The 23,732-nt window shown below is 46.1% G+C and overlaps 3 protein-coding genes across 11 annotated transcripts in view; 2 read left to right on the top strand and 1 right to left on the bottom strand.

Annotated features, from left to right (window-relative positions):
* The window catches only part of SHISA2 (shisa family member 2), a 455,435-nt gene that overhangs the window by 78,675 nt on the left and 353,028 nt on the right, over positions 1-23,732 (bottom strand). The gene's annotated exons all lie outside the window — the stretch shown is intronic.
* Positions 164-11,619, top strand: RNF6 (ring finger protein 6). 4 transcript variants are annotated; one of them, XM_082220275.1, is made up of 5 exons: positions 164-297; positions 4,790-4,940; positions 5,895-6,099; positions 7,056-7,163; positions 8,934-11,619. In XM_082220275.1, exons 3-5 carry the CDS (start codon positions 5,910-5,912, stop codon positions 10,574-10,576), a joined length of 1,941 nt encoding a protein of 646 aa, XP_082076401.1. In that variant the 5' UTR covers positions 164-297; positions 4,790-4,940; positions 5,895-5,909; the 3' UTR covers positions 10,577-11,619. The 4 variants fall into 4 exon arrangements, with proteins under 4 accessions (XP_082076401.1, XP_082076400.1, XP_082076402.1 ...); XM_082220274.1 differs by having other exon boundaries at positions 199-317; XM_082220276.1 differs by lacking the exon at positions 164-297 and adding an exon at positions 3,631-3,766.
* The window catches only part of ATP8A2 (ATPase phospholipid transporting 8A2), a 325,713-nt gene continuing 319,948 nt past the window's right edge, over positions 17,968-23,732 (top strand). For all 6 annotated transcript variants that reach the window (XM_082220253.1, XM_082220252.1, XM_082220254.1 and 3 more), the window contains exon 1: positions 17,968-18,187. Coding sequence is in view for 4 of the 6 variants with exons in the window: in XM_082220254.1 (XP_082076380.1) it covers positions 18,112-18,187 (76 nt within the window). In the remaining 2 variants the exon portion in view is untranslated. The remainder of the gene's footprint in view (positions 18,188-23,732) is intronic.

Here is a 23,732-nt window from a genome sequence, read left to right as displayed (position 1 = left end):
TGGGCTTGGCGCGTGATGGGAATTAGAATCTTCGGGTCGTGCTTGGAACCCGGGTTTTGACGGCGGAGGCTGCAGCGTTGCATGCTGGGGGTTGTAGTCAGAGGGGGGGTCACCGGATGTGGGCTTGGCGCGTGATAGGAATTTAAGTCCTCGGGGTTCGCGATTGATGCGCCATCTCCAAGGAAACGCGTTTTTGGAAGGAAGGAAGGAAAGGTTGGAGTTGGCGGACGGGCGGCAAAAGGGAGATGCCTTGAAAGAGAACTACTAAATGCAGCACATATGAGACTACACCAGCAGGTGCAGCAACATTTTCCAAGGTTGACCTGACAGCCTTTATTTCATAGCGTTATTATGTCACGGGGTTGCTTCGTGTTGTTGAAATGCATATTGCTTTTAAACCGGAAGACGTAATGTGTGGAGTGGGGGAAGGCAGCAAAGCCCTGACCCTCCCAGGGCTGCTCTGGGGCGGCGCAGAGCCGGTTGTGGCGAACCCGTGACCCAACTCTCTTCATCCCTGAGGCTGATGGGAGTTGGGTCCCCCGTAACAGCTGGAAGGCCCACCCTTGGCGTTGACGGAGGCAGAGCTTTATTATCCCTCCTAAACGTGGACAGGATAGTAATGGTGGACTCCTAGCTCCACCCAGAGACAGTTTAAGGCCACTGCCGACCTACTTTGCATGACAAAGCAAGCAAGCGTTATAGCAAGACTGCATGAATGCAGTCTTCCCCTAAAAGTGGGTTGGAAAGTGAGATATTTTGCATGAAAATCTATGCTGCTCCACTGAGCTTCAGATCCGCTTCTCAGTCTGCAGCTGAATGTAGCTAAGTAGCAGGCCTTGAACTTGTAGTGAATATTGTCCCCCACCCATCAAAATGGCACTTCTGCCATGCAGACCAGTTCACACCATAAAATGAATTTACTGTACACAATAATTCAATATAGATCTTTTCATAATTGATTCTTGCATTTAGAAAAGTGTTACATGGCTTTTCAGTAAGCATATCATTTCAACAGCCTACAATTGAGTCATTGTCCTTTATTATTTTAGTAGATTGGAACAGTGCTCAGATTAAATTTGTATCAATTTAACATATCACTGCAGCAAATTCACCATTATTTGAAATCTGCTGCCCCCTTTAGCCTATTTATATGAATTTTCCAAGCAAAGGGTGGTTTTGTGAAGTGAAGAGGGAGAGCAACCAGTTTTATTTTTCTGCAGACTAAGTAGTAATTAATCCAATGTGAACCTGAGAGAATAAAACAACTGTATGCCCAAAATGGTTTCAACTATGCATTCTCTTCTAATGCCCTAATACTGTTTTACATGATCTATTACTGTATGAGTTTGGGGGAGAGGGAATTGTTTTGATTGCTTTGAAGAGAAGGTACAGTAACGGCTTTGTGAAAGCTGGTTGCAGAGCAAACTGAGTTTGATGGAAGAATAGTAATAGATTGTGAAGTGGAGGGGACAATTGCTTAGACTAAAGCAACATAATTTATTATATTAGAGAATATACGATTGTGGAATTAAAATCTTGATGCCCAAGTAAGATATTTTTTTGTTTGTGGAAATAAACTGTGAGGCAGGAGACTATGCATAATTCTATAAAACGACTATTACTGGAATTCACTGCCCAAGACCAGGAAGATGTGAACCAGGAAGAGTCTCACAATCTATTTCTTTGCATGTTTATTGAAAAGTTAGTCCCACTGAGTTCAATGGGTCCTATACATTACATAGGTCTGCATAGTGTTGCTGTTTAGAGGTTGACATCAGTTGGAAGAAAGTGAGAAATAGGAGCTTCCTTAGGCCTAAATCCATGGGGCATTATCCAACTAACTCATTCCATCAACACAAGAATTTCTGTTTGTGCAGCAAAACTCCCCCCCCCATCACATGTCTAGCACCATTCCCATGTTTGCTCCAGAGGGTTATGGAAACCCCCACAACATATTTGTGGGGCACATAGGGGCAGGAGAGGAGGGAAAGTTCTGTTGCACAAGCAAATTTTCTTGCACTGATGGAACAAGTTAGTTGGATACCACCCACAGTTATTGACGTCAAATTGAAGGACAGGTGAATAATGTGTTTCAGTGAATTTCTATGTTCATCCACTATAAAGAGTGAATTTCCCTCCACTGTCCCCATAGTCTCCCATAGAACACCTATATATGTGCACATATGAATTCCTATTGTCTAGCAGGCAGATTTCTAATTCTATACTGCTCATAAGCAGATTGCTGGGGTAAATAGGTTACTATGGCTTTCATTTTGTATCTGTCACCAGGAATGATGGAAAATTACCAGTGTGCACATGTGACTGACCGTATGTGACCTGGAAAGCATAATGCACACCAAAAAACCCCCACAGATGCATTTTGTGGTAGCAAAGTGTGTGAATCCTTTACATCCGTTTTGCTGCAAATTCTCTTTTAACTTTGGTTATACATAAAACCACTGTATAATGGGTGCAGTGAGGCAGGCCATCTCATGGCAGATTTTGGAGTTCCATTAAAAGGCAAAAAACCATCAAATATTTATCAGCACATCTCATCATTTTCATCTCAAAAGTTTCCAGGCCTACCTATTAGGGATGGTAGCCAATGCATATTTTTTTCCTAAGGAGCTTGTCTTGGGAGTGTAGAAAGATGCTTTATACTCAGTCAGACCCACTGGCCAATCTAGTTCAGTACTGTGTATTCTGACTGGCAGCTTTCTATGTGTAGACCCAATGCTGTCTGCTGTACTTCCCAAGAGAGAGAGAAAAAGGCAACAGCTCCTTTCTGGAGCTGGTGCAACTTGCATATAACCACTCCCGTCACACCTGCAGCCACTCCTGTGGATTACTCTGTGCTGAGAAACCGGGCGCCTTCCAGATGCGTTTGGACTAAATCCCACAGTATCCCTGACTGGCTGGGGATGTTGGGAGTTGGAAGTCCAGCAACATCTGGAGGGCAACACACTGACTACCTCTTCTTTACACTCGACGCTCTCTATTTGGGTGAAGCGCTGAATGTGATCGTGCCCAGTAGCAGCCTATGCTTCAGTTGCCCTTGCTGCTGCGCCCCGCCCAAAGAGAGGGCTCAGCTGGTTGGCCGCAGAGACCCCAATGGTCTGTCCCCCAGAACTTGCTCACCCAACCCACTTTCCCCTTTTATCGCTCTTTCCCTTTTTCCCTGTTTTTAAAAATTAATTTTCACAAAATTATAAACAAATAAAGCACACAAACGAACATAAATCATAACCTTATTAAAATTACACTTATTAACATCAAGTGACTTCCTCGCTTCCCCTTGGTTGAATTTCCATGCATATCCTTATAATGGCTTTCCAAATCCTAATTCTTATAAACCTAACTTAGTTCATTAACATCCTTATATCTTTTCAATTCAAAATTGTACATGTTAAACATCGCTTAACTTACATAAATTTCTAAGCCAATCTGCCACCTGCAAGTTATTTCCAATTAGTTTAAGCTTTTATCGCTCTTCCTGACATGCTCGGACGGCACTGCCGGCCACGCAGCTTTCCTGCGCCCCGGAGAAGCCGCCCGGGGATCGGGCAGCCGCTCTTTCCCCGCCTGCGCCAGCTCGTTTCCCACGGGATGCGCTCTTGCGCTGCCTAGAATGGGCGGGGGAGAGGCGTGATCCCGCGCCTGCGCGTTTCTTGGCGGAACTGAGAGCAGGGGCACCAGCAGCCGGCGGCCCGCTGTTGCCGGTGCACCTCGGTGCCTTGCAGTTGGCCGGGTTGTCGGTTTCTTGCTGGTAGCCGCTGCCGAGGAAAGGCGGGGCGGGCGGGGGCGCGTTTTTATTACGGGAAGCAGTCTGTCGGAGGATACTTTCCTCATAGCTGCCGGGGGCGAAGAGGGGTTTGTGTGGGCGCCGCTGCCTAGGTTTATCCTGGTCTCCCAGCAACCGGCCGTTATACCCTAGCCCGGGCCCCGGCCTAACGGGCTCCGGTGGGTGCTGCTCGGGAACCGGGGCGGACCCCGGAGCGTCTTTCCAGCAGGTGGCTGGCTGGGAGTCGCCCCCCGCCCAGGGCTCTTAAATGTGGCCGGGGCGGAGGGAGGAGCTCAGCGCCTCCGGCAAAGCTCCAGGGAAGCTTGGCAAAGTCTGTTGGGGGGGGGAGGAGGGGGGAGGGAGAGGAGCTGGCTTTAATTCAAAAGCTTTGTGGCACCTTAGCAGCTCAAGTTTATGCTGCCGTAAATGTCTGAAAGGTGCCCCGAGATCCACCATGCCGGGGTGGGAGCGTGTTTCGTGCAATAGACTAAATGCCATTACCCTGTCGAGTTTGGCTTGCCATGGTGGGTTGAAGGACGGTGGTTACATACGGACTAGCATCGCTGGGCATAACCCATATAGGATAATATGCAGGAAAGAGGTAGCAAAGTTGGAGTAAATGAGGAATTGTTTAAAAAGGATATCCATGTGCATGTTTGAAAGGTCCTTTAAAAGCTGTGCTGTACTTTATGGATGACAAACCTCCAGCTTATTCCCCCCCCCCCCCCATGATGGGTTCCTTGCCTTTAGCTATTGCGAGACTTGCAGAAATTTAAGAGTTACAAATGCTTTCATTGCACTTTCTTGCTGGACAACGTTCCATTGATGAATGTTTCTCTGTCCAGTTAAAGTCAGTGGACTTCAGAGACAGTGGACCTATAGACACTATGAGAGGGAAGCAACTGTGAAGGGGTTGGAAAGTTGATGGGTTATTTATTAAAATCCGAGCAATGATTTTTGCTTGTTACCATAGATTGTTCTACACGTTTCTTTTACCTTCTCATACAGGATTTGCGTAACATTCACCCTGCCTGTTCAAAGAGCACTGGGAAAAAATGAAGACTGGAATTATCTGATAAGATTCTCAACATCACACCTTGCTAGAGATCTGTATCACTTCCACCTCCTAGCAGGGTTGAGGGAAAAGGAAATATTTAACGTGAGAACTTTGCTTTCACTCTTACTGTTGATTCTTCATTCAAATCCCTGGTACTTTTTTTTTTTTTTTGCTGTTAGATGCCAGAGTGTTAACCATCATAAGTAAGTAAAAGGTAAGCTGCCTTAATGCTGAGGCAGATCATTGGCCCATCGACTTCAGTGTTGTCTACACTGACTGATCGCAGGTCTCCAGGATTTCAGACTGGTCACTTCCAATCCTACCTAGGAGATGCTGCAGATTGAATCTGGGACCTTCTGCATTCAAAACATATGCTCTGTGATAAAGAACATTGCTTTGATCCTATCATTGTAATCAGCTCTACTCCTAACACGCTAATGAACTGCTGTCTCTGGGCAGTTATTTAGGTAGTTGAGAGTAAGTGATGACCACTTCTTAGTATAGGATTTTCACAGTTCTTAAGAGTACGTATGTGTTTATGTATGACACCAATCTGCATGAAAGGGCACTTGGAAGAGGTCAGTCAGTCACTGGAGAACCGTATGTTGGCTGGCCTCCATTTGAAGCATGCTTAAATTTACTCTATTGCATGTTATATTTAGCGACAGAGACCCAGATGAACTTAATGCTCTTTCCTGCCATTTCCTGAATAATTTGTACCATAAATACTTGTTACATAGTGGCTGTAAGCTCTTAGATACTTGAAGTAGGAACCTGACAATATAAATGCATTGGAGTAAGAGTTAAACCCAAGCTTACAAGCTGATCCTATGCTTTTCTGCTTGGAAGTAAGTTACATTGTGTTCAGTAGAACTGACTCCACACTTAATGTGCATTGAATTGCAACCTCATCCATCCTAGCAGCCAGGAATTGACTACAGTAAATAATGGTATATGATATTGAGTACACATATAAGAGCTGAATCAAACACACCAACAATTTTGGAACACACAGCCCAGATAACTTGCTTTATTTTTCTTTCCATTTTACAACAGTCTGGTGTTCCCAGAATGGACTGCTCTAGTTCTTACTCAGGGGAAGATGGTGGGCAGACCACATCTCAAAGCCACAGTGGTGAAGATGAGCGACAGTGGCAACAGGAACGCCTTAATAGAGAGGAAGCCTATTACCAATTTATTAATGAGCTCAGTGATGAAGACTACAGGTTAATGAGAGATCACAACCTTCTGGGGACTCCAGGTGAGACTTGACTTCTGGAACTTAAAATCTAATAGAATTCTTACATTTAATACAGCTTTACCGTTAACATAATACAAACTGAATACAGCTTTTTAATCCACCATTTTGAAACACTATAATAAACTTGGTATGAAGCAATGGGTAGATAAACATATTTGTGGGTAGAATTTGTTCCTCGTGTGCTTTGGAAACATAGAAATTCTTTTTTAAAATGTGCATTGCGAGTTAGGTCCTTGTTCTTTCGTCTTTTAGCTCACAATGAAGTCTAGGTTCATGCAAAACAGAGGAAACACAAAATATTAGATTTCAGTTTCGTAAACTTGATTCTAGAATCATTACATTTTGGTCAGTGCTAGGCACAGCAATCCAAACCCCTGATCTGCACTGTTAAATGGGTTTAGAGGAAGAGGTGTCCCACTACTGGGCTTTATTGGTGCATGGGGTCACCACTGCAGCCATACCCCCCAGCCCAATTGCTGAAAGTGTGGTGGAGTGCATACTGCTGCCTGTGAAAACCATTGTAAAGGCCCATTGCATTAGATACATTATAGTGGCAGAGAAGGGCCAGCAATGGATCTGCTGAATCCAAAGCCAGGCCACTTCCTAAAGAAGGGCCTAATCAGGGTCTCTTTACTGTGCCAGCCTGAAACTACAGCAGCAAAAATGTTTAGAAAACCACCACTGCCACCTTCTGCTCTGGCCAGCACAAGTGGCAGGGCTTTGGATGTTACTCCCAGCCAGTGTTTTGGATTGCTGTATCAAAACTGCATTGTCAAAATGCAGAACCTTGTGTCTAGTGCATGCTTATAATTCTGCTTCTGTAGTCTGGTCATGCCAGGTTAACTCCTATGTTGCTTTTATTAGTTAAAAATAGGAATAGCTGCTCTGTTTGCTTCTATGTCTTCAACCAGTATCTGAACCAATAAATAAACTGGTCATATTGCTATCTGTTTCAGGAGAAATAACAGCAAATGAGCTGCAGCAACGTTTGCTAGGTGCAAAGGAGCATTTGGCATCACATTCTGACAGAGAAAATAGAGACTGGGAAGGAGGTACTGTCGGAGGTAAGCTTTCATTTTAATATAGTAATCTCTTGATTAACCTCTGGCAGGTGCAGGCTCTTTAGATACCTTAGCAAAATTAGTATTTGTTAAAATCAGCAGCCAGCAAACCCTATTGCAATGACTTTGTCCAAGGAAAGGAAGGTAAACAGCTGGAGAAAGGGTAGTAGTGCAGAGCTGCTGCATGGGAGTTAAGGAAAACTAAAGCAGGATTTCTAGGCAAGAGAGTCTATGCTCTGTGGCTGCATATAGTGCACTTCACAGAGAGGTGAGGGCAGTGTTTAATATAAGGACAAGGAAAGAGACCTGCAGGAAATCAGACTTATGGCGAGTAAAGCTATCTCTGCTTTTTGTATCAAGATGTTGTTTAATCCTGTGAAAGGAGGAAACTCCACTTGATTGCTGAGAAGTGAAAGGCACAAAGGCGCTATGCTTCTGCTGAGTAGTGCAAATATTTTTGGCTATTTATTCAAGATGTAATCTGTGGCCTTTTGCTGTCATTATATGAAAACACTTTCTACCTGCAGTATTAGATAAAACTAGAATGCACAGAGTTAGTATACCTTGTTTTAGGCACAATCAGCTTCAGCCTTTACACCCAACTTGGTTGCACAATAATTCTGATAATAAGACCAAAATTGGTTGTTCTTAAGAGTGCCCCTGAAGAAGAATTCAAATTGAAACAGGCTGGACTCACAACATTCTTCTTTGCACCTGAAAACCTTTCCTGTATTTGGTGCTTTCTCACCTTGCTTTCTTATTTTTGGCTGTTCTGGTAGGCAGGAAAGAGCACTCTGGACCCTAGCAATGAGGAGGACAGAGATAGATGGGTGAGGAGAGAATAGAGAAGCAATTTCCTTTCTTCCTCTGCTGTGGGCTACTAACTCCAGATACTACTCTCCTCTCCTATGACCTTCCACACAGTTTTCCTATCAATTTTAATGGCTTTCCCACTTGTAACTTGTACATTTATTTGTACCAGATACCACCAGGACAACTTGGACTTCCCTGTTTTTGTCAAGGCATGGCTTGCTCTTCCAAAGCTTTTCATTTTTGCTTCCAAGACTGAGACCCAGTTGCACATGTGATTCCCACCCCCCTCAATTTCACCTAGGTTTTGAACCTAGAAACTAGTAGGTGAAATCCCACTAACATAAAACTTTAAAAGAGTTCTGCTTATTTGGAACTTCTAAAAGTGCTCATTCGCACATTACTGAGATCATGTGTCCAAACAGTACACAATATGACTGAAATGTGCACAGTTGTGTATACAGGTGCCCGCGCACACAAACAGCTAGGTATAAATTATGTGGCTTGTTTGCTGGGTCTAAATTGTAGCATCAAAGCTATGAAAGATAATTATGTATGCCTCAAATTTCTAGGCTAGCGGAAGCAGAAAATGAAGTATAATTGAGTGGGGACTATAGATTCGGGATGGGAGACAGGTTTTTTTTTACATGAAGGGTAGATATAGAGGTTGTACACAGCTCTTAGATACACGAGAGGTTGTGGGGAGACTAGTGCATCAGATTAGGCTTTTGATTGACATCTTTAAGAAGCAAAGAATATAACTCGTTGGCTTTTAGATTTCATAGCATTTGTAAGGGAAGCAGAATGAGAGCTCTGTATGTGATAGATGGTCATATGACTGACTGTTCAGGCTAGCATGTCTTCCAGGTGTCACGTGACAATTGCAGTTAGCTGCTTTGTCTAAGTGAAGCGAGTCATGAAAAATGTCTTCTTTCTTTCTTTTTTTAAAAAAACTACTTACAGATGCAGAAACTGTTGGGGGAAATTCAACAAACAGCTCGCTGCTAGAGTGGCTGAGCACATTCCACCGTACAGGAAATTCCAGCCATAGTGGACAGAGTGGGAACCAGACTTGGAGGGCTGTAAGCCGAGCGAACCCGAGTAGCGGGGAATTTCGGTTTAGTCTTGAAATAAATATAAATCACGAACATAACAGTGTTGACGCTCCTGGGGAAGAATTGAACGGCTACCTTCTTGGTGATCCCAATGGAAGGCAGGTAGAGAACAGGTCTCTGATAGAAGAGAGTCCCATAGCCAGCCGAACAAGGAGCAGGACATTGAGAGAGACTGTTGGTCGTGCAGTTGCCTCGTCAAGGGCTGGCAACGTTAGTGGCTCAGTGACACAAAATGCTGAAGTAGCAACTCAGTTATTCCCTGGCAGACTCAGAAACAGAAGCTCAGCAGGCCTTGCGGCACACAACAATGTCTTAGATGACAACGAACACAACATTATTAGGCAAAGGAGAATTCACAGAGTCTCGTCGGTGACTGTTCACAGAAGGAGAGCTAGAACTCGGAGGAATGCAAGGCAAAGGCCAGAAGTTTTAAGACTAAGATCAACGTTCAGTAGTCAGTTTCAGTCCCATTTGGAAAGAAGGCAACGTCTGAATGCACAGCAAATCCATAGAAGGTCTGGCCAGGCACAAACAGCCCAGCCGCCTCCTGAGCAAGGTGAGGACCAAGTGCCAACACTGGGCATAACATTGGAAGAGGAGGAATCTACCAGACCCACAACTGCACCGAGAAGACATCCTATTATTACATTAGACCTTCAGGTGAGAAGAATTCGTACTGGAGAAAATAGAGATCAAGACAGCATTGCTACTAGAACTCGTTCGAGAGCAGGCACGGCAGACAACGCAGTCAGTTTCGAAAGCGATAGGGAGGGTTTCCGTCAGACCGTTTCACGATCTGAACATGCGGGCATACGGACGTATGTTAGCACCATACGGATACCCCTGCGTAGGATATCTGAAATTGGGCTCGGGGAATCTTCATCGGCGGCTCTTAGATCAATTCTACGGCAAATTATGACTGGATTTGGAGAGCTAAGCTCCTTAATGGGCACCGAGTCAGATTCCGAAGCTCAGAGGAGTGGTCAGCACTCGGCAGACACGCAGTCAGAACTGTTTAACGTGCACACTCTAAGCAGCATTGGTGAGTTCAGTGAAGCTTCTCTTCGAAGCAGGCCTGCTGAACAAGGCAGCAGAGAATGGCATGGAGAAACCAATGCGACCCAACACTACAATCAAAGTAATGAAGCTCAAGGTAACAGACAGTTTCAAGACGCAAACAGTTTTGTTGAAAGTGGAACGCTTCCCATCCTTCGTCTTGTACCTTACCTTTTATTAGATGAAAGTACTAGTGACCACTTGAGGGGGTTAACCAAAGAACAAATTGACAATCTTTCTACTCGCAATTATGGGCATCCCGGTGCAGAAGAGGATGAAATAAGCAAGACCTGTAGTGTTTGCATTAATGAATATGTTTCGGGAAACAAGCTAAGGCAGTTGCCATGTATGCATGAGTTCCATTTTCACTGTATTGATCGCTGGCTTTCTGAGAATTCCACTTGCCCAATTTGTCGACAACCTGTAGTAGCTTAACATTACAGGCAGTGGGTAGTTCCTCAAATTTTTGAATCTGTGTACTCCATTGGGAGCCTGATGGTATTTTACTAACTTTGAATATGAGGAGTGAGTGTGTAAAACAAGTTTGAAATTGGAAGTGACCTCGCTACATGTGGCAGTGAACTTCTCTTCTTAAAAGGCAAGTGTAAGGGTGAAGATCAATCCAACAGGCCTCATGCAATTATATTTTTCTAAAATATTCCCTTATATAAAGCACTTCTGTAATATAGAAACGTAATTGTTTGTGTTAACAGTATGATCTTTATTGAGATTTCAGTTTTTGTGAAGTTGTTGAAATAATCTTTTGTTAACCATTTGCTCTATGAGCGATCCTTTTTTATGTTGCAAAAGTAACTGGAGACCTGGGCATCTGGCAGGAGGTACTTTAAATAGAGTAAGTGTTTTGATTTAAATATGCAGTGGATATTTTTATAGAATACCCTGCCCATTTGGTTTTATTAATTTTATAGGCAGTTTTTGCATGTTTTATACATGGCTTACTGTTGCCCATTAACCTTTACAGTGGATGTGGTTCTTGGGGTCGACTGAAATTTGCTTCAAAGGACTAACTTATACAGAATGTTTGTTTAGCCATGAGATTAGAGAACTATTAATTTATGTTCGCCAGTTCTACGTTGACCTCAGAACATTGCTTAACGAATACAGAAACCGTATGTTTAGGTTGCTCAACAGACATTAAGCACATTCCAATTAGTTTTTTTCGAAAACTTTTTTTTTAATTTGATGGTGGAAGAGTGCCATGGATAAGTAACTTGCAAGCAGCAAGCACGATTTATGTTTCGTTTTTGTACATTTTATCATTTTGTTGTAAGACAGTCTCCTCTGCACATGTAATGGAACATGTAATTTTGGACCGTGGAGAGTTTTCTGAGAATCAGATGCCATCACTTGTTAAGGGAAAGGTGTATGCTTACTACAAAAATGCAAAGGAAACTGTATACTTGGACCTTAAAGCTTATACCAATACCTGACAAAATAATAAAAGTGCAAGAACAAAACAGATGTGTGACTCATTTGCGTATCTCTTAAAAGCTGAGTGAGAAGGAAAATGGCCTCTTTTAAAAATGGAGTCTGCAATGCCTCTTTTCTTTAGCTGTAACCCTCAAACCATTCCAATTCATTGGACCTAGGTTGTAGCAGGCAGTATAAGGAACAGTGCTTCCATTTCTTAAATATTTACATGAATTCTTAGTAACACGTGCAAATATGCACACTTGTAGAGACATGGTTTTATCCAGCTAAATAACAGTGTGCTTTCAGAAGTCATTCAGCACGCAACAGAACTCCCCCCCCCCCATTGCGAAGCTGTAAGACACATCCCATGATGTTGGATAGGTCTCTTGGATCTTGTAAAGAAGTCTTTCAGAGGAGTGGGGGAAGAAATATGAGTTGCTTCAACTTGTGCTGTGTTCCCTAAAGCATTGCACTCATGGAACAACTTGAACTTACCCTCCTCCTCTTTTCTGGTGCAAGTAAGACAGCTAAGAGGTGACATGATGGAAGTGTATAAAATGATGCATGGCTCAGAGAAAGTGCACAAGGGGGGAAATTATCTCTGCATAACACTAGAGCTGACTGACATCCAATGAAGCTGAAGATTCAGGAGAGAAAAGAAAGTACGTCTTTACAGAGAGCGTAGTTAAACTGGGGAATTCTCTCTTAAGAGGCAGTGGTGGCCAGCAACTTGGAGAATAGACAAATTCATAGAGTAAAAGGCTGTCAACAGCTACTAACCCTAATGAATATGTTCTACCACCACAGTCAGAGGTCAAATGCTTCTATATACCAGTTGCTGGAAACCACAGGGGAGAGTGCTGCTGTGCTTGTGGGTTTCCCATGAACACACTGTGTGAACAGGATGCCATATGGGCCATTGGCCTGATCCAGCAGGACTATTCTTCTGTTATTTATGACTCTGGGATCTATGTCCTTATTTATGAAGATCTGTGTACTATTAGGTCTGCTGCATCATGAACACAAAGACACTTTCATTAGAAAGTCCCTCCTTGCAACTATTTTTGACTCTAATCCATCTCTGAGCTAGATTACTGATAGCTCATCTCTTTGACCTTTACTCTGGATGCTCAGGAAGTGATTCTGCCCCATTGATTGTATGTCAAGAGTCTTGTTATCCTTACATGCCTCCAACATGGAGTGGGTGGGAGATGGTATTTTTAAATGACCCTAAAATTTCAAATGGTCATGGTGCAACTTTGGGCAAATTTAAGACTACCAATGCTGTTCTAATCCACAACTGGATTTGAGCCAATATATGTTATGGTCCTAAGCACGGGTCTTTGAAAATTGAATTGCAGTGGAGTACCATTTAATTAGGAGCCACTTTCTTTCAAATAAATACATGTAGAATCACCACCCTAAACACATGTACCAACATACTTCAAAAGAAGAGGAGGAGGAGTTTGGACTTGATATCCCACCTTTCACTCCCCTTAAGGCGTCTCAAAGCGGCTAACAATCTCCTTTCCCTTCCTCCCCCCCAACAAACACTCTGTGAGGTGAGTGAGGCTGAGAGACTTCAGAGAAGTGTGACTAGCCCAAGGTCACCCAGCAGCTGCATGTGGAGGAGCGGGGAAGCGAACGCGGTTCACCAGATTACTAGTCCACTGCTCTTAACCACTACAGCACACTGGATCCCGTGCATCAGAAGTGGCATCGTTGTCATACTGGAGAGACATTACGATGGGTGCCTGTGGATTGAAATGCCTTGCTTTGTTTGCTTATTCAGGGAGTATGCCCTAGGAATGGGTTGTTATTTGCCTTAAATTTAAACCGTTTGGGTTTTATGAATTTTGCATTGGGTGAACTGCAGTTACATAACCCCCTCTATTTGGGCGTAAACAAGATGTGTAGGGCCACTTCTCCTTGCCATGCATAATTTTGCAAACTTATTTATTTATTAATATTTATTAACATTTGTATACCACTTGATTGTAGAGAACCTCAAAGCAGTTTACAATAAAGATAAAACCATAAACATAATTTAAAACACAGAAATTTAAAACCACAATAGAATAAACTAAAATTAAAATTCATACAAACATGCTAAACATCTGGCTAGGCTTGTCTGAGTAAGAAAGTCTTAGGAGCTGAAAAGAATACAGTGAAGGCGTCCGCCTGATATCAATAGGCAGGGAATGCCAAAGTGCTACTGCCCCAAATGATAAAGTTCTTACAGATGTGATATGGGCATTATGTGGCACCTGTGAAAGTGCCAATAAACTTTGATCATGTCGCCTCTCACTAACCTTTTGTCTAAAATACAAAGTCCTGAATGCTGCAACCTTTCTTCACAACGAAGTTGAGCTATATGATTGATTATTTTCGTTGCCCTTTTATGAACCATACATGCCTGGCATGCTTGAAAGTCACAGAATGTTGACTAACTACTGAGGGCAGTGGAAAACTAGGAGTGAAGCAGAATGGAGTGGCAGCTTTCTAAACCTTAGCATTTTGCAGCAGGGTGCGGTTGTCATGCCTAAATCAGAGAGATAAGCCTGTTGTGCAATGCTATTCCACGTTGCATTCAAAAATGTTGGCATTAGGCATAGAAGCACTGCTGTGGAATATGCTGCTTGAATCATTACAAGGGTGGAGGAAATGTGAATAAACCTAGATGATAATCCAAGTGCTGATCAAGAAATAATTCACATCTGATTGCTTTGAACACTGCAGAGCTAGCCATGGTGCTGAAATGCCTGTTTCCTTTGCTCCCTCGAACTGTGTATAAGCTGAAGCAGTCCAACAAACCCATTTGATAACTCACAAAGACAATTACAAGGTCACTCCACTGCTCTACTCATTATAGTCAAAGTCAAGTCAAAATCTTTACCAAAGACATTGTCGTAGTTTTATACTTTTCCACATATAGCAGCTAAGTAGTGTGTCATATGCACAAGTGGTTTTGAAATATACCCTTGTAGACAGAGATAGAGTTACAATTTTGAGCTTCAAAACTCATAGAATAGCCCTACATAAGAGTCTGAGCACTGGTTCAAATTACTAATACTACTTGGCATCCGTTTGTCTTGAGAGACAATGAAGCCAAACCACTGCATCAACAGCACCAAAATAACCTCCTCAGGGCACAAGCTGCCCAGACAAGCCTCCCTCTTGGTCCAAAGGAAGACAGAACAAGAGCAATACATTCGACCTCAGCCTGGCTGCAGGAGTTGTCGGAAGGAGGCTTAACAAGGCACCATCCAGCCATTTTAGGGACTCCATTCCAGAGTTGTGTAGGGTGTACTCCTTGTCTTTTCTTCTCCCAAAGATATCCCTCACGGCAGCAGAAGTTTAGGATCAGAGTTTTCCTTATTTGTAGAGTTTCCCTCTACAGCACATGCAGAAACCACCTTTTTGACCATTGAATCCACTATTGGCCTCATCCACTCAATTTGCTGCAGCCTGTTTTCACATGGAGGGGAAGTCCCTAACTCATCAAGGGCTACCCTAATCTGGTTTGGCTGGCCAGTCGAAGCCATTTCCTGGGATGTGGTAGCTGTTGCATGCTGACAGCTTCTAGGAGCCACAGGTGAGAGCCCTCTAAAGTAACTCTGCTGACTGAAATGTGCATGAACTTACTACTTTATGGGTTTTTTACGTGATTGTTTTCAATGTTTTATTCTGACGGTCTGTTGGGTTATGTGCATGGAACCCTGGTCTCCTTTGGGAGAAAAGTAAAAAACGGTAACAAATAAATGTTGCTTCCAGACTGCATAACAGATCGTATACCTGAACAAACTAGAAGTCTGGGTCAAATAATGCAAAAGCCTTGTTTAAAAAATGGAAGAGGAAGACCGACCAATCAGGGCTTTGTTCCAAAGCCATATTGTAAATAAATCTCTCCAATGTCCCCAAAGATGTTCTTATGGAATCTCTGGATATCTTACTGCCACTTGACATAAGTAATCATACTGTTTATGGAATACCAATACAGCTACACTTTTTAAAAGAGTCAATACTGTCTTTATAGATACATCGATGTGGGAATTGAAGAGCAGATGGCTGCTGAGATTCCTAGTCTAGACAAGACTGTTTACTGGTCTTCTTCTTATTTAATGTTTACGTTAACAATCAGTTCTTCGAGTCCCAGCAAGCAGTATAGTTCCTGATGTCAATTTCATTTTACAAACAGTCCATTAGTTATTTATTGTAACTATTTATTTGTTTATTTTGTTGGCATCCGTCTGTCTCAAGAGACAATGGAAGAGTGTGCCATTGGAGAGTTACAGTGCCTGCTGTGGCTGTGGAGACCAATTGCTACCACTGTAATTAACCTTTTTGGTGAAACAATAAATCTAATTTGTATCACTGCATGAGTATTTTCTTAGTTTTCCACAAACATGAAGTGGAGAGCTAGCCCACCGGTCTGCAGAGGGGGGAAAACCAACTATGATCCACCCACCAGCATCCCCTCTCCCCTCCCCTGTCACAAATGATGTATCAGTCCCTCAGACCGCCTTGCTCCAGCAAAGGAGCAATTGGGAGCTCAATTTAAGCTCCTGGTTGTTCCCTTCTTTCCATGTGGACACCTGCCCTACATCCGATGTGTCACATGGCATCAGGTGTGAGGCAGGTGGGCATGGTTTACAAGGAGAAATCACCCTTCTTGCTGATGCTGCTGACTGAACCTGGGCCATTCTGCCTGCCAAGCAGGCGCTCTACACCCAGTGGCGTAGCGTGGGTTCTCAGCACCCGGGGCAAGGCAAGTAATTTGCGCCCCCTAACCCGTGGATTTTAGCACTCGAGTCTCTTCCGCGCCCCCCCAGATGCTGCGCCAGGTGCAGCAGGCCCCCCTGCGCCCCCCACGCTATGCCACTGCTCCCACCACAAGTCTTCAGGACAGCCATCCGAAGGCTGGCGCGGGGAGAAGGTCTCTCCGCCCCACCGCCAGCCTTCGGAGGAGGTCCAAGGACAGTGGGGTTCCTGCTTCCTCGAGGAGGGCCGGCCAAACGCGCCCCCCCAAATGTTGCGCCCGGTGCGGCCGGCACCCCTGGCACCCCCCACGCTACGCCACTGTCTACACCTGAGCTAGAGCTCTTCCCTGCAGCTAGAAATAAAACAAAAATGCCATAAATCACCAGCAGCAGCTACCCGTCAAGAGGAACACAGCAACTGTGCTGGCACTGTGAGTGGATGGGCTCCTGCTGACTGAAACCAGAGACAATTCACCTTTTTGGAGCATCTGGAAGCCAGAACCTTTGTGTTCTCCTTTTGTATTATGTTGTGAACTGCCCTGTGATCTTCGGAAGAAGAGCAGTGTACAGATTTAATAAATAAAATTTAAGAATGCCTCAAAAAACATTTAGTTTTAGGCTCTTTACCAGCCATAGGATTATTATTATTTATTGAATTTATATACCGCCCTATACCTGGAGGTCTCAGGGCAGTTCACACAACAAAATCAAAATATAAAAACACAGAATATATAATCAATATAAAAACAACCATCGAATAACACCCATAAAAAAACCATTTTGAAAGGGCAAAGGACGAGCCAACTCCTAGGAGCCGAGGACCCTTCAGCCCAAATATTTGAGGGAGCCCCCACCCAAGTTGATGGGTAGTATTGCCATTCAAATGTGTGGGCACTGCGTCTTCTGATCTATTAGCTAGCAACATTTTATTCAGGTTGGCACCCCTGCTGGAGACAATTTGCTCTTTGACCATCTAAGGGCCAGAACTTTTGTGTTCTCCTTTTGAATTATTTCTGTTGCGAACCGCCCTGTGATCTTCGGATGAAGGGCAGAGTAGGACTTTAATAAATTACACACACACACACACACACACACACAAAACATGGTTTGGCCAGCGGCTGCTCTTCGCCAGCTCTCTGTACCTCTTGCCGGACACGACCTGCCCCCGCCGCCACTACCCGCAGCACGGGCACGACTCCCGCCCCAAAGGCCACGCTTCCCACGTGCAGCGGGCGCGTTTCCCGCCAAACTCCCGGCCTCGCGCTGGAGGCTGATTATGAGGCACGTGCGCCCTGGTGGCCGGAGCGGAGACCTTGCTCTGCAGCTGACGGGAGGTTGCGGCGAGTCGGCGCGTGCCGCGAGGACCCCCCCTCCCCGCTCCAGTCCTCCTCTTCCATTCGGCCAGGCCCCCCCCTCTCCCCCCCCCGCAGAGGTCGCTGGCGCTGCCCTATAACTCCCGCTCGCCCCCCCTCCCTCCTCGCCCTTCGCAGAGCCGCAAGGGAGAGACGAGGCCAAAAGCGGCGCGCCGGCTGAGCAGCTCCCTCAAGGAACGAGGCCAAAGCGCCCGGCAGCCGCAGGGGAGGCGTCGCCGCCGCGTGCGCGCGGGAGAGGGCTGCGCGCGCGAGGCAGCGAGCGGCCAGGAGTGGATGGCGGGGTCGTCACGGCCGCCGCCGCCGCCTCTCCTGCTGCTTCTGCCGCAGCCCTAGGCAGCCGCCGGGCTCGTCTCCCGCTTCTGCCTGGGCACTGCTGAGCCGCGGCGTGCTAGGCTGCTGCAGCATGCCGAACCCCAGCGGCCTCGACAAGGCGCTGAAGATGTCCTTGCAGAGGAAAACCAAGATCCACTCGGCCGCTGGTAAGGGGGGTGGTGCGGGGAGGTCGAGGGGGGGGGTGCGAAGCGGAGCGGAGGGACAAGCGCCCCCGGAGCCCCCCCACTCCTCCTCCGCGTCTTTATTATCCCCGCGCCGCCGCCGCTGCATCCACTGCGCAGCAGCAGCAGCAAGCCGCCTCTCGCTTCTTCGCCGCGCGAGCTTTCCATTTCATATTTATATCGATAGAGAGAAAGCGCGAGGCTCATTCCATGCATATTTCATGGCGACCGGGTTGGGGATTCGTGACATCATTCACCTTCCTGCCCGCCTGGTTGGATGAGGTCAGGCCAGGGCATTCTTGGGGGGGGGGACGGAATCAAAAGAGCTGCTCTTCGGAAAGGGAGATGGTATGATGGGCGGCAGAGGGAGGGGAAAGGGTCATTGCCAATCTGCTCCGGATCGATCGGTTTCCAGTTTCGCTTTTAGCGTCCTCCAGGGAGAGGGAGGGTTCTGCTCGTGGCTGGGCCTGATGCCGGATTGACCCTTGCCAACCGGCCCGGGGATTTTTGCTGCAGTGCGCGCACGTGCGTTTTAAAACACCCGGCTCGTTTGCGCCTTTTTTTTTTTTATGTCTTGCGCTTGCCTGCCGCTCTGGCCGGTTCGCAAATTGAATAAAATGCGAAACCTGTCAACTTGTCAGCCGGCAGCAGCAAAGCCTGCACTGACCGGAGGAGAGATTAGCATAAACCAGCATAAACCCACCAGTGCGCTGTTTTGGGCATATAACTAGTGCACCCGGTGATCCATCTCCTTCCGGATGTAAACATTAGATTCAGAGTGGGGATTTTCCTCCAGACCTGCAGCAGTGGGAAAGGTGGTTAAATTATCCTGCTCTCCTGCTCTGATCCCAGTAATTATACACATAATCTGCATTAAAACATGCACAACCTTGCACACTAAATGCAAAAATGCATATATGCAAATACAGATCATAGGTCAATGTCACATATAGTTCAGCGGTCACATATGCACATATAGATCAATGAGCACTATCTATTCTAAAGACAGAGATGGCCTAATTTCGTGTGTGTGTGTTTATCATGGTCCGTATCCTAAATTGTGTGTGTATGCGCACACAACACCATTGCTCTCTATATTAGGCAGTTGATGACCAGGCATTTGATGACGTTCGCGCTCCTTCATCCAGACTACAACCCGTGCATCCTGTGACTGCTGTCTTACTAATAAGTCCAAATTCAGTTCTCTACATTTTTGTACCAGTTTGCAATTTATTTATTTATTTATTTCAGCAAAGGCCTCATGAAAATTCACCATCATATTAATGTGATTTTCTCCTGATATGCAAGTCTTAGCGGTATGCATTTTTTTTTCTAATGTGCAGTTTTGCAAAGCAATTCTCCCCAATGTAATGCACTTTTAAATGTTACTTTCACAGACAGACAGACAGACAGACAGACAGACAGATAGTATGCATTGCTTGGCTGGAGAACTGCAATTGCAAAATCCGGAGAAGTGTGGATTTTAAAGGGTGGTTGTGTTTTGGTTCATATGTTGTTCTGGAAAGTGAAAATTAGGTAGGTTTGCCTTTCAGTGCAAGCTGAATCGAGTTTCTCTCTCATTCCCAGTAGTCTCTCTGTGAACATTCTACTCCTGCATGTGAGGACTTGGTGAAGAGATATGGAAGCTCATCTAACAAAACTTGCTCCTTCCTTCCTTTCCATCTTTCTCCTGGATGGTTTTGATTTTACTTTAGAGCAGCTCTGATTTTGATCTAAACCATGGCAGTGTGCATGTGTGTGTGTTTATCCTTTTCCCGGGTCCTGTGCGTTCTCCACCCTGGACCACAGGTTCTCCATCTTTGGCTTGGGTGGTGCTGGACATCTCTGTCCTGCCATGCTATGCTGCAGCTCCCCGTTCCCCCAGCAACTGCTGCCTGAAGCAGCCACCTCACTCTGCCTAACTGTAGGGCTGGCCCTAGGTTGCTTTGGTGCATTTTGGGGTTGGGAGGCAGCAGGGGCGCCGACTTATAAAAAATATTGGGGGGGCCCATACCCGGGTCCTGGGGGAGGGAGAACGCGAGAAGCAGCGCGAGCCTCTGAGAGAACGCGAGACCCCGCGCAGCTGCTGCTCCTGCCTCAAGGCAGCGGGTTGGCCGGGTAGGCGTCCTTGCTTGAGCAGGACCCCCGTGCCTGTCCGCCTCCCTCCAGGTAGACCGGGTAGGAACCTGGCCCTTTGTATAGAAGCGACAGGCGGGCGGCAGGCAGGCAGGCAGGGAGCGTGGACGTTCCCTGCCTGCCTGCCTTCTTCCAGGTAGACCGGGTAAGAACCTGGCCCTTTGTATAGAAGCGCCAGGCGGCCGCAGGCAGGCAGGCAGGGAGCATGGCCATCCTCTGCCTACCTGCCTGCCTGCCTGCCTCCCTCCCTCCCCCCCAGGTAGACCGGGTAAGAACCTGGACCTTTGTATAGGAGCGCCAGGCGGCCACAGGCAGGCAGCAGGCCAGGGTGTGTGGACGTCCCATGCCTGCCTGCCTGCCTTCTTCCAGGTAGACCGGGTAAGAACCTGGACCTTTGTATAGAAGGCAGGCTTGCAGGCAGGCAGGCAGGCGGCTGCTGCTGCTGTTCGGTCGGCGGCTCCTTTGCTTTGCTTGCTGCCGCCCAGGCCCCAGGAGCCACAGAGCCAGCGCTGCCTGAGGAGGAATATCCAGCCCATTCAGAGACGCTGCTGCTTCTCTCTCTCTCTCTCTCTCTCTCTCTCTCTCTCTCTCTCTCTGGTTGTTCCGTTCGGATTCCCCCTCCCACCTGGCGGCTCCTCTGGCGCGTCCTGGCAGCAGCTCCTCCTGCAAAACACTTTCCCCTCTCCCTCGGTGTGTTTGTATTTGCGTGAGCGAGTGCACCTCCTGCCTCTCTCTCCCTCTCTCTCTCCCCCGCCGTGCAATCTCCTCGGGACTCTCCAGTCCTTTTGATGTGGCCGCGGCCGCAGCGCTGGCCCGCCAGACTTTACACGAAGGTTCGCGCACTAATAATTTTCTTAAATTATTGGGGGGGCTCTGCCCCCCCAATCAAATTTTTGAGGGGGCTCAGGCCCCCTCAGGCCCCATGGAGTCGGCGCCTATGGGAGGCAGCAAATTCAGATGCCTCCTCACCCACATAATGAACACAGAACACAATCCTTTGGGCGGTTATCATATATGAGGCCAATGGAAATGGACATGAGATGCAAGAGCCCATTAATATTCTTGTGCAGCTCCTATTCATTTCGCAGGGATCTTTGGAGAAGAATTTTCCAACATGCCCCATGTTAGCTGAAACTGGTCTGTTTCTGTTTCTGAAAGTGGTCTGTTTCGTGGCATCCAAAAGATGCCAACAGAAGGGGTCATCTCACCTTGCCTTGTGGTAAGACTCCCTTTGCCAGTACTCCCACCACAGTTTAAGAAATGACAACTTAAGTGGAAATGCCAGGGTAATACTAAGGGTGTGGAACATCAGACTCGGGGGCCAAATGTACCCCTCCAACCTTCTCCATATGGCCCTCGGACCTCTCTCCAGGCCATACCCCTAACTGGCTCTGCTTCACACCCCACATGTTTTTGCCTGGCTGGAATATGTCCCTGAAACCTTGAAAATGCCTCTTGCTTGTCTGGATGGAGACTAGACAGCTGTGTGTGTGTAGGAACCACATCATGCACTAAAGTAGAGCTTCCATTGGTTGCCCTGCCTACCTCTGCCTCTGGTCCCATCCACCACTGGCATGTGGCCCCTATAAAGTTGCCCCAAATGCGAATGTGGCACTTCAGCCTGAAAAAAGATTTACCACCTATGGATTATACCTTGGATTTTATATGCATCAAGTATGTGTTCTGCCACTGACTTTTGTTCCTCTTATGCTTTCGAACTTTACTCATCTAGCTTGCATCTTGTCCCCATGTCACATTTCAGGAGCTTCTGTGTAGCACCCAAAATTTATTGGCAGTGGAGGTGTTGCAGGCAGGAGATTAGAGAGAAGGTATGAGGTTCACAGGAGGTGTGCTCCTCTCTAGGCTTGACACAAGGAAGCACAGTGAATCAGCCTGGGTTTGTTTAATGCATGCATTTGGGAGAGTTTTCTCATGAAATATATTTCAGGGAAGCACAGTCTTCTAAGGGCATCTGTTCACTACTTGCATCTGCAAAGTCATTTGAAAAACACTGCTGTACCTGCATTGAAACTTGCTGTTGCGTCGGGTCAGTGCCCATACTGTTTAGTATCTGTTCTGGGGAATGACAGAAATTTCTCTCCTCCCTAGTTCCGGAATTTGGCTGTGTCCATGAAACCTATGTTGGGCTACATGCCTTTTAATGTTTCTGACTTGTTCCTTAGCTGTTCCTTGCAATTCTCTGATGAAACTCCTAGGTACTTGCTCAGACAGTGGACTAATGTAAAGAAGTACTCCCTTTTACTAAAATCACACCACTGGTCTTTGCTACCCAGTATTCTTTAGCCTGCCTGGCAGCTGCTAAAGGGATTTCTCACTAAAGTTTGAACCTAGCGTTTGAAACAATGAATGCCCTCTACCACTGAGATTTAGTCCTTGCTTCTACAGTGGTGCAGTTTAGGCTGGATTTGGAATCAAAATCTGGGCCCACAAGCCCAGCCCCATTGGCAGATGGCCACCCAGAGAGCAGCAGGTGATGCGCGGGGGGGGGGGGTTCTACTGGGGCTGGCGTCAATTGCCAATGCAATTGCCAATTTTATTTTTTTTTATAAAAAAAAAACATTTTATACCCAGGGAAAGGCTAACCAGGCATGTACATGGTTACATATCAGGTGCTCATCATCTTACTATTTTTACTTTAAAAACATACCCTTTTCTAAAACACAATGCTGCGTATTCCCAAGTTAATGTGTTTATTAACACAGGCTTCCTCAACCTCGGCCCTCCAGATGTTTTGAGACTACAATGCCCATCATCCCTGACCACTGGTCCTGCTAGCTAGGGATCATGGGAGTTGTAGGCCAAAAACATCTGGAGGGCCGAGGCTGAGGAAGCCTGGTTTAACAGGGACAAAGCTCTTGTTTTATTCCTGTAATCATGACAATGCTGTGTTGTAAAATGTGAAAGATCTGAGGCAGCTGGTCACTTCCCCGTAGGCCACTGCCGCTCGCTTCCATGGTTCCACTGTCGCCTTCAGGGTCATTTGGCAGCCTTCTGGAATGTGTGGGGGCCCAAACCTATGCCCTGATGGCATGTCTGATACATTACTTAATTCTGCTGACTCTTCCTCTTTCAATTGCTATATTTTTGGTGATTGCGGTTTTTAATTTTTTTATCTCTGCTGGCTTCCTTGAGCGTTTCAGTTTTCAAAGCAGAAATGTTTCAGATAAGCAGATTTCAGACCAGAGCTGGCCCAACAATAGAGACAGGCTAGGCAACTGCCTAGGTTGCAAAAATTTCAGAGGTGCTTAGGAGTACATTCAGGTGGAGGGAGTATTGTGTAAGCTAGCATTTCTGTCCCATTTTCTGATGTCCCTTTCACACGGCAGTACCTGCTGTGTTATGAACAGGGGCTTTCTGGCTGACGTTCTGGCAG

Source organism: Podarcis vaucheri (assembly GCF_965113315.1).
Source record: "Podarcis vaucheri genome assembly, chromosome: 4".
Lineage (NCBI taxonomy): Eukaryota > Metazoa > Chordata > Lepidosauria > Squamata > Lacertidae > Podarcis > Podarcis vaucheri.
The sequence above is the reverse complement of the archived record's forward strand: the minus strand, read 5'-3'. Positions and strand labels throughout refer to the sequence as shown.

Excerpts from the sequence above, each read along its gene's own strand:
- RNF6 (XM_082220274.1), top strand. The coding sequence starts at position 280 with ATGAGACTACACCAGCAGGTGCAGCAACATTTTCCAAG. Across the intron at positions 6,100-7,055 it reads CAACCTTCTGGGGACTCCAG|GAGAAATAACAGCAAATGAG; the intron begins GTGAGACTTGAC and ends TATCTGTTTCAG. Across the intron at positions 7,164-8,933 it reads GGAAGGAGGTACTGTCGGAG|ATGCAGAAACTGTTGGGGGA; the intron begins GTAAGCTTTCAT and ends AACTACTTACAG.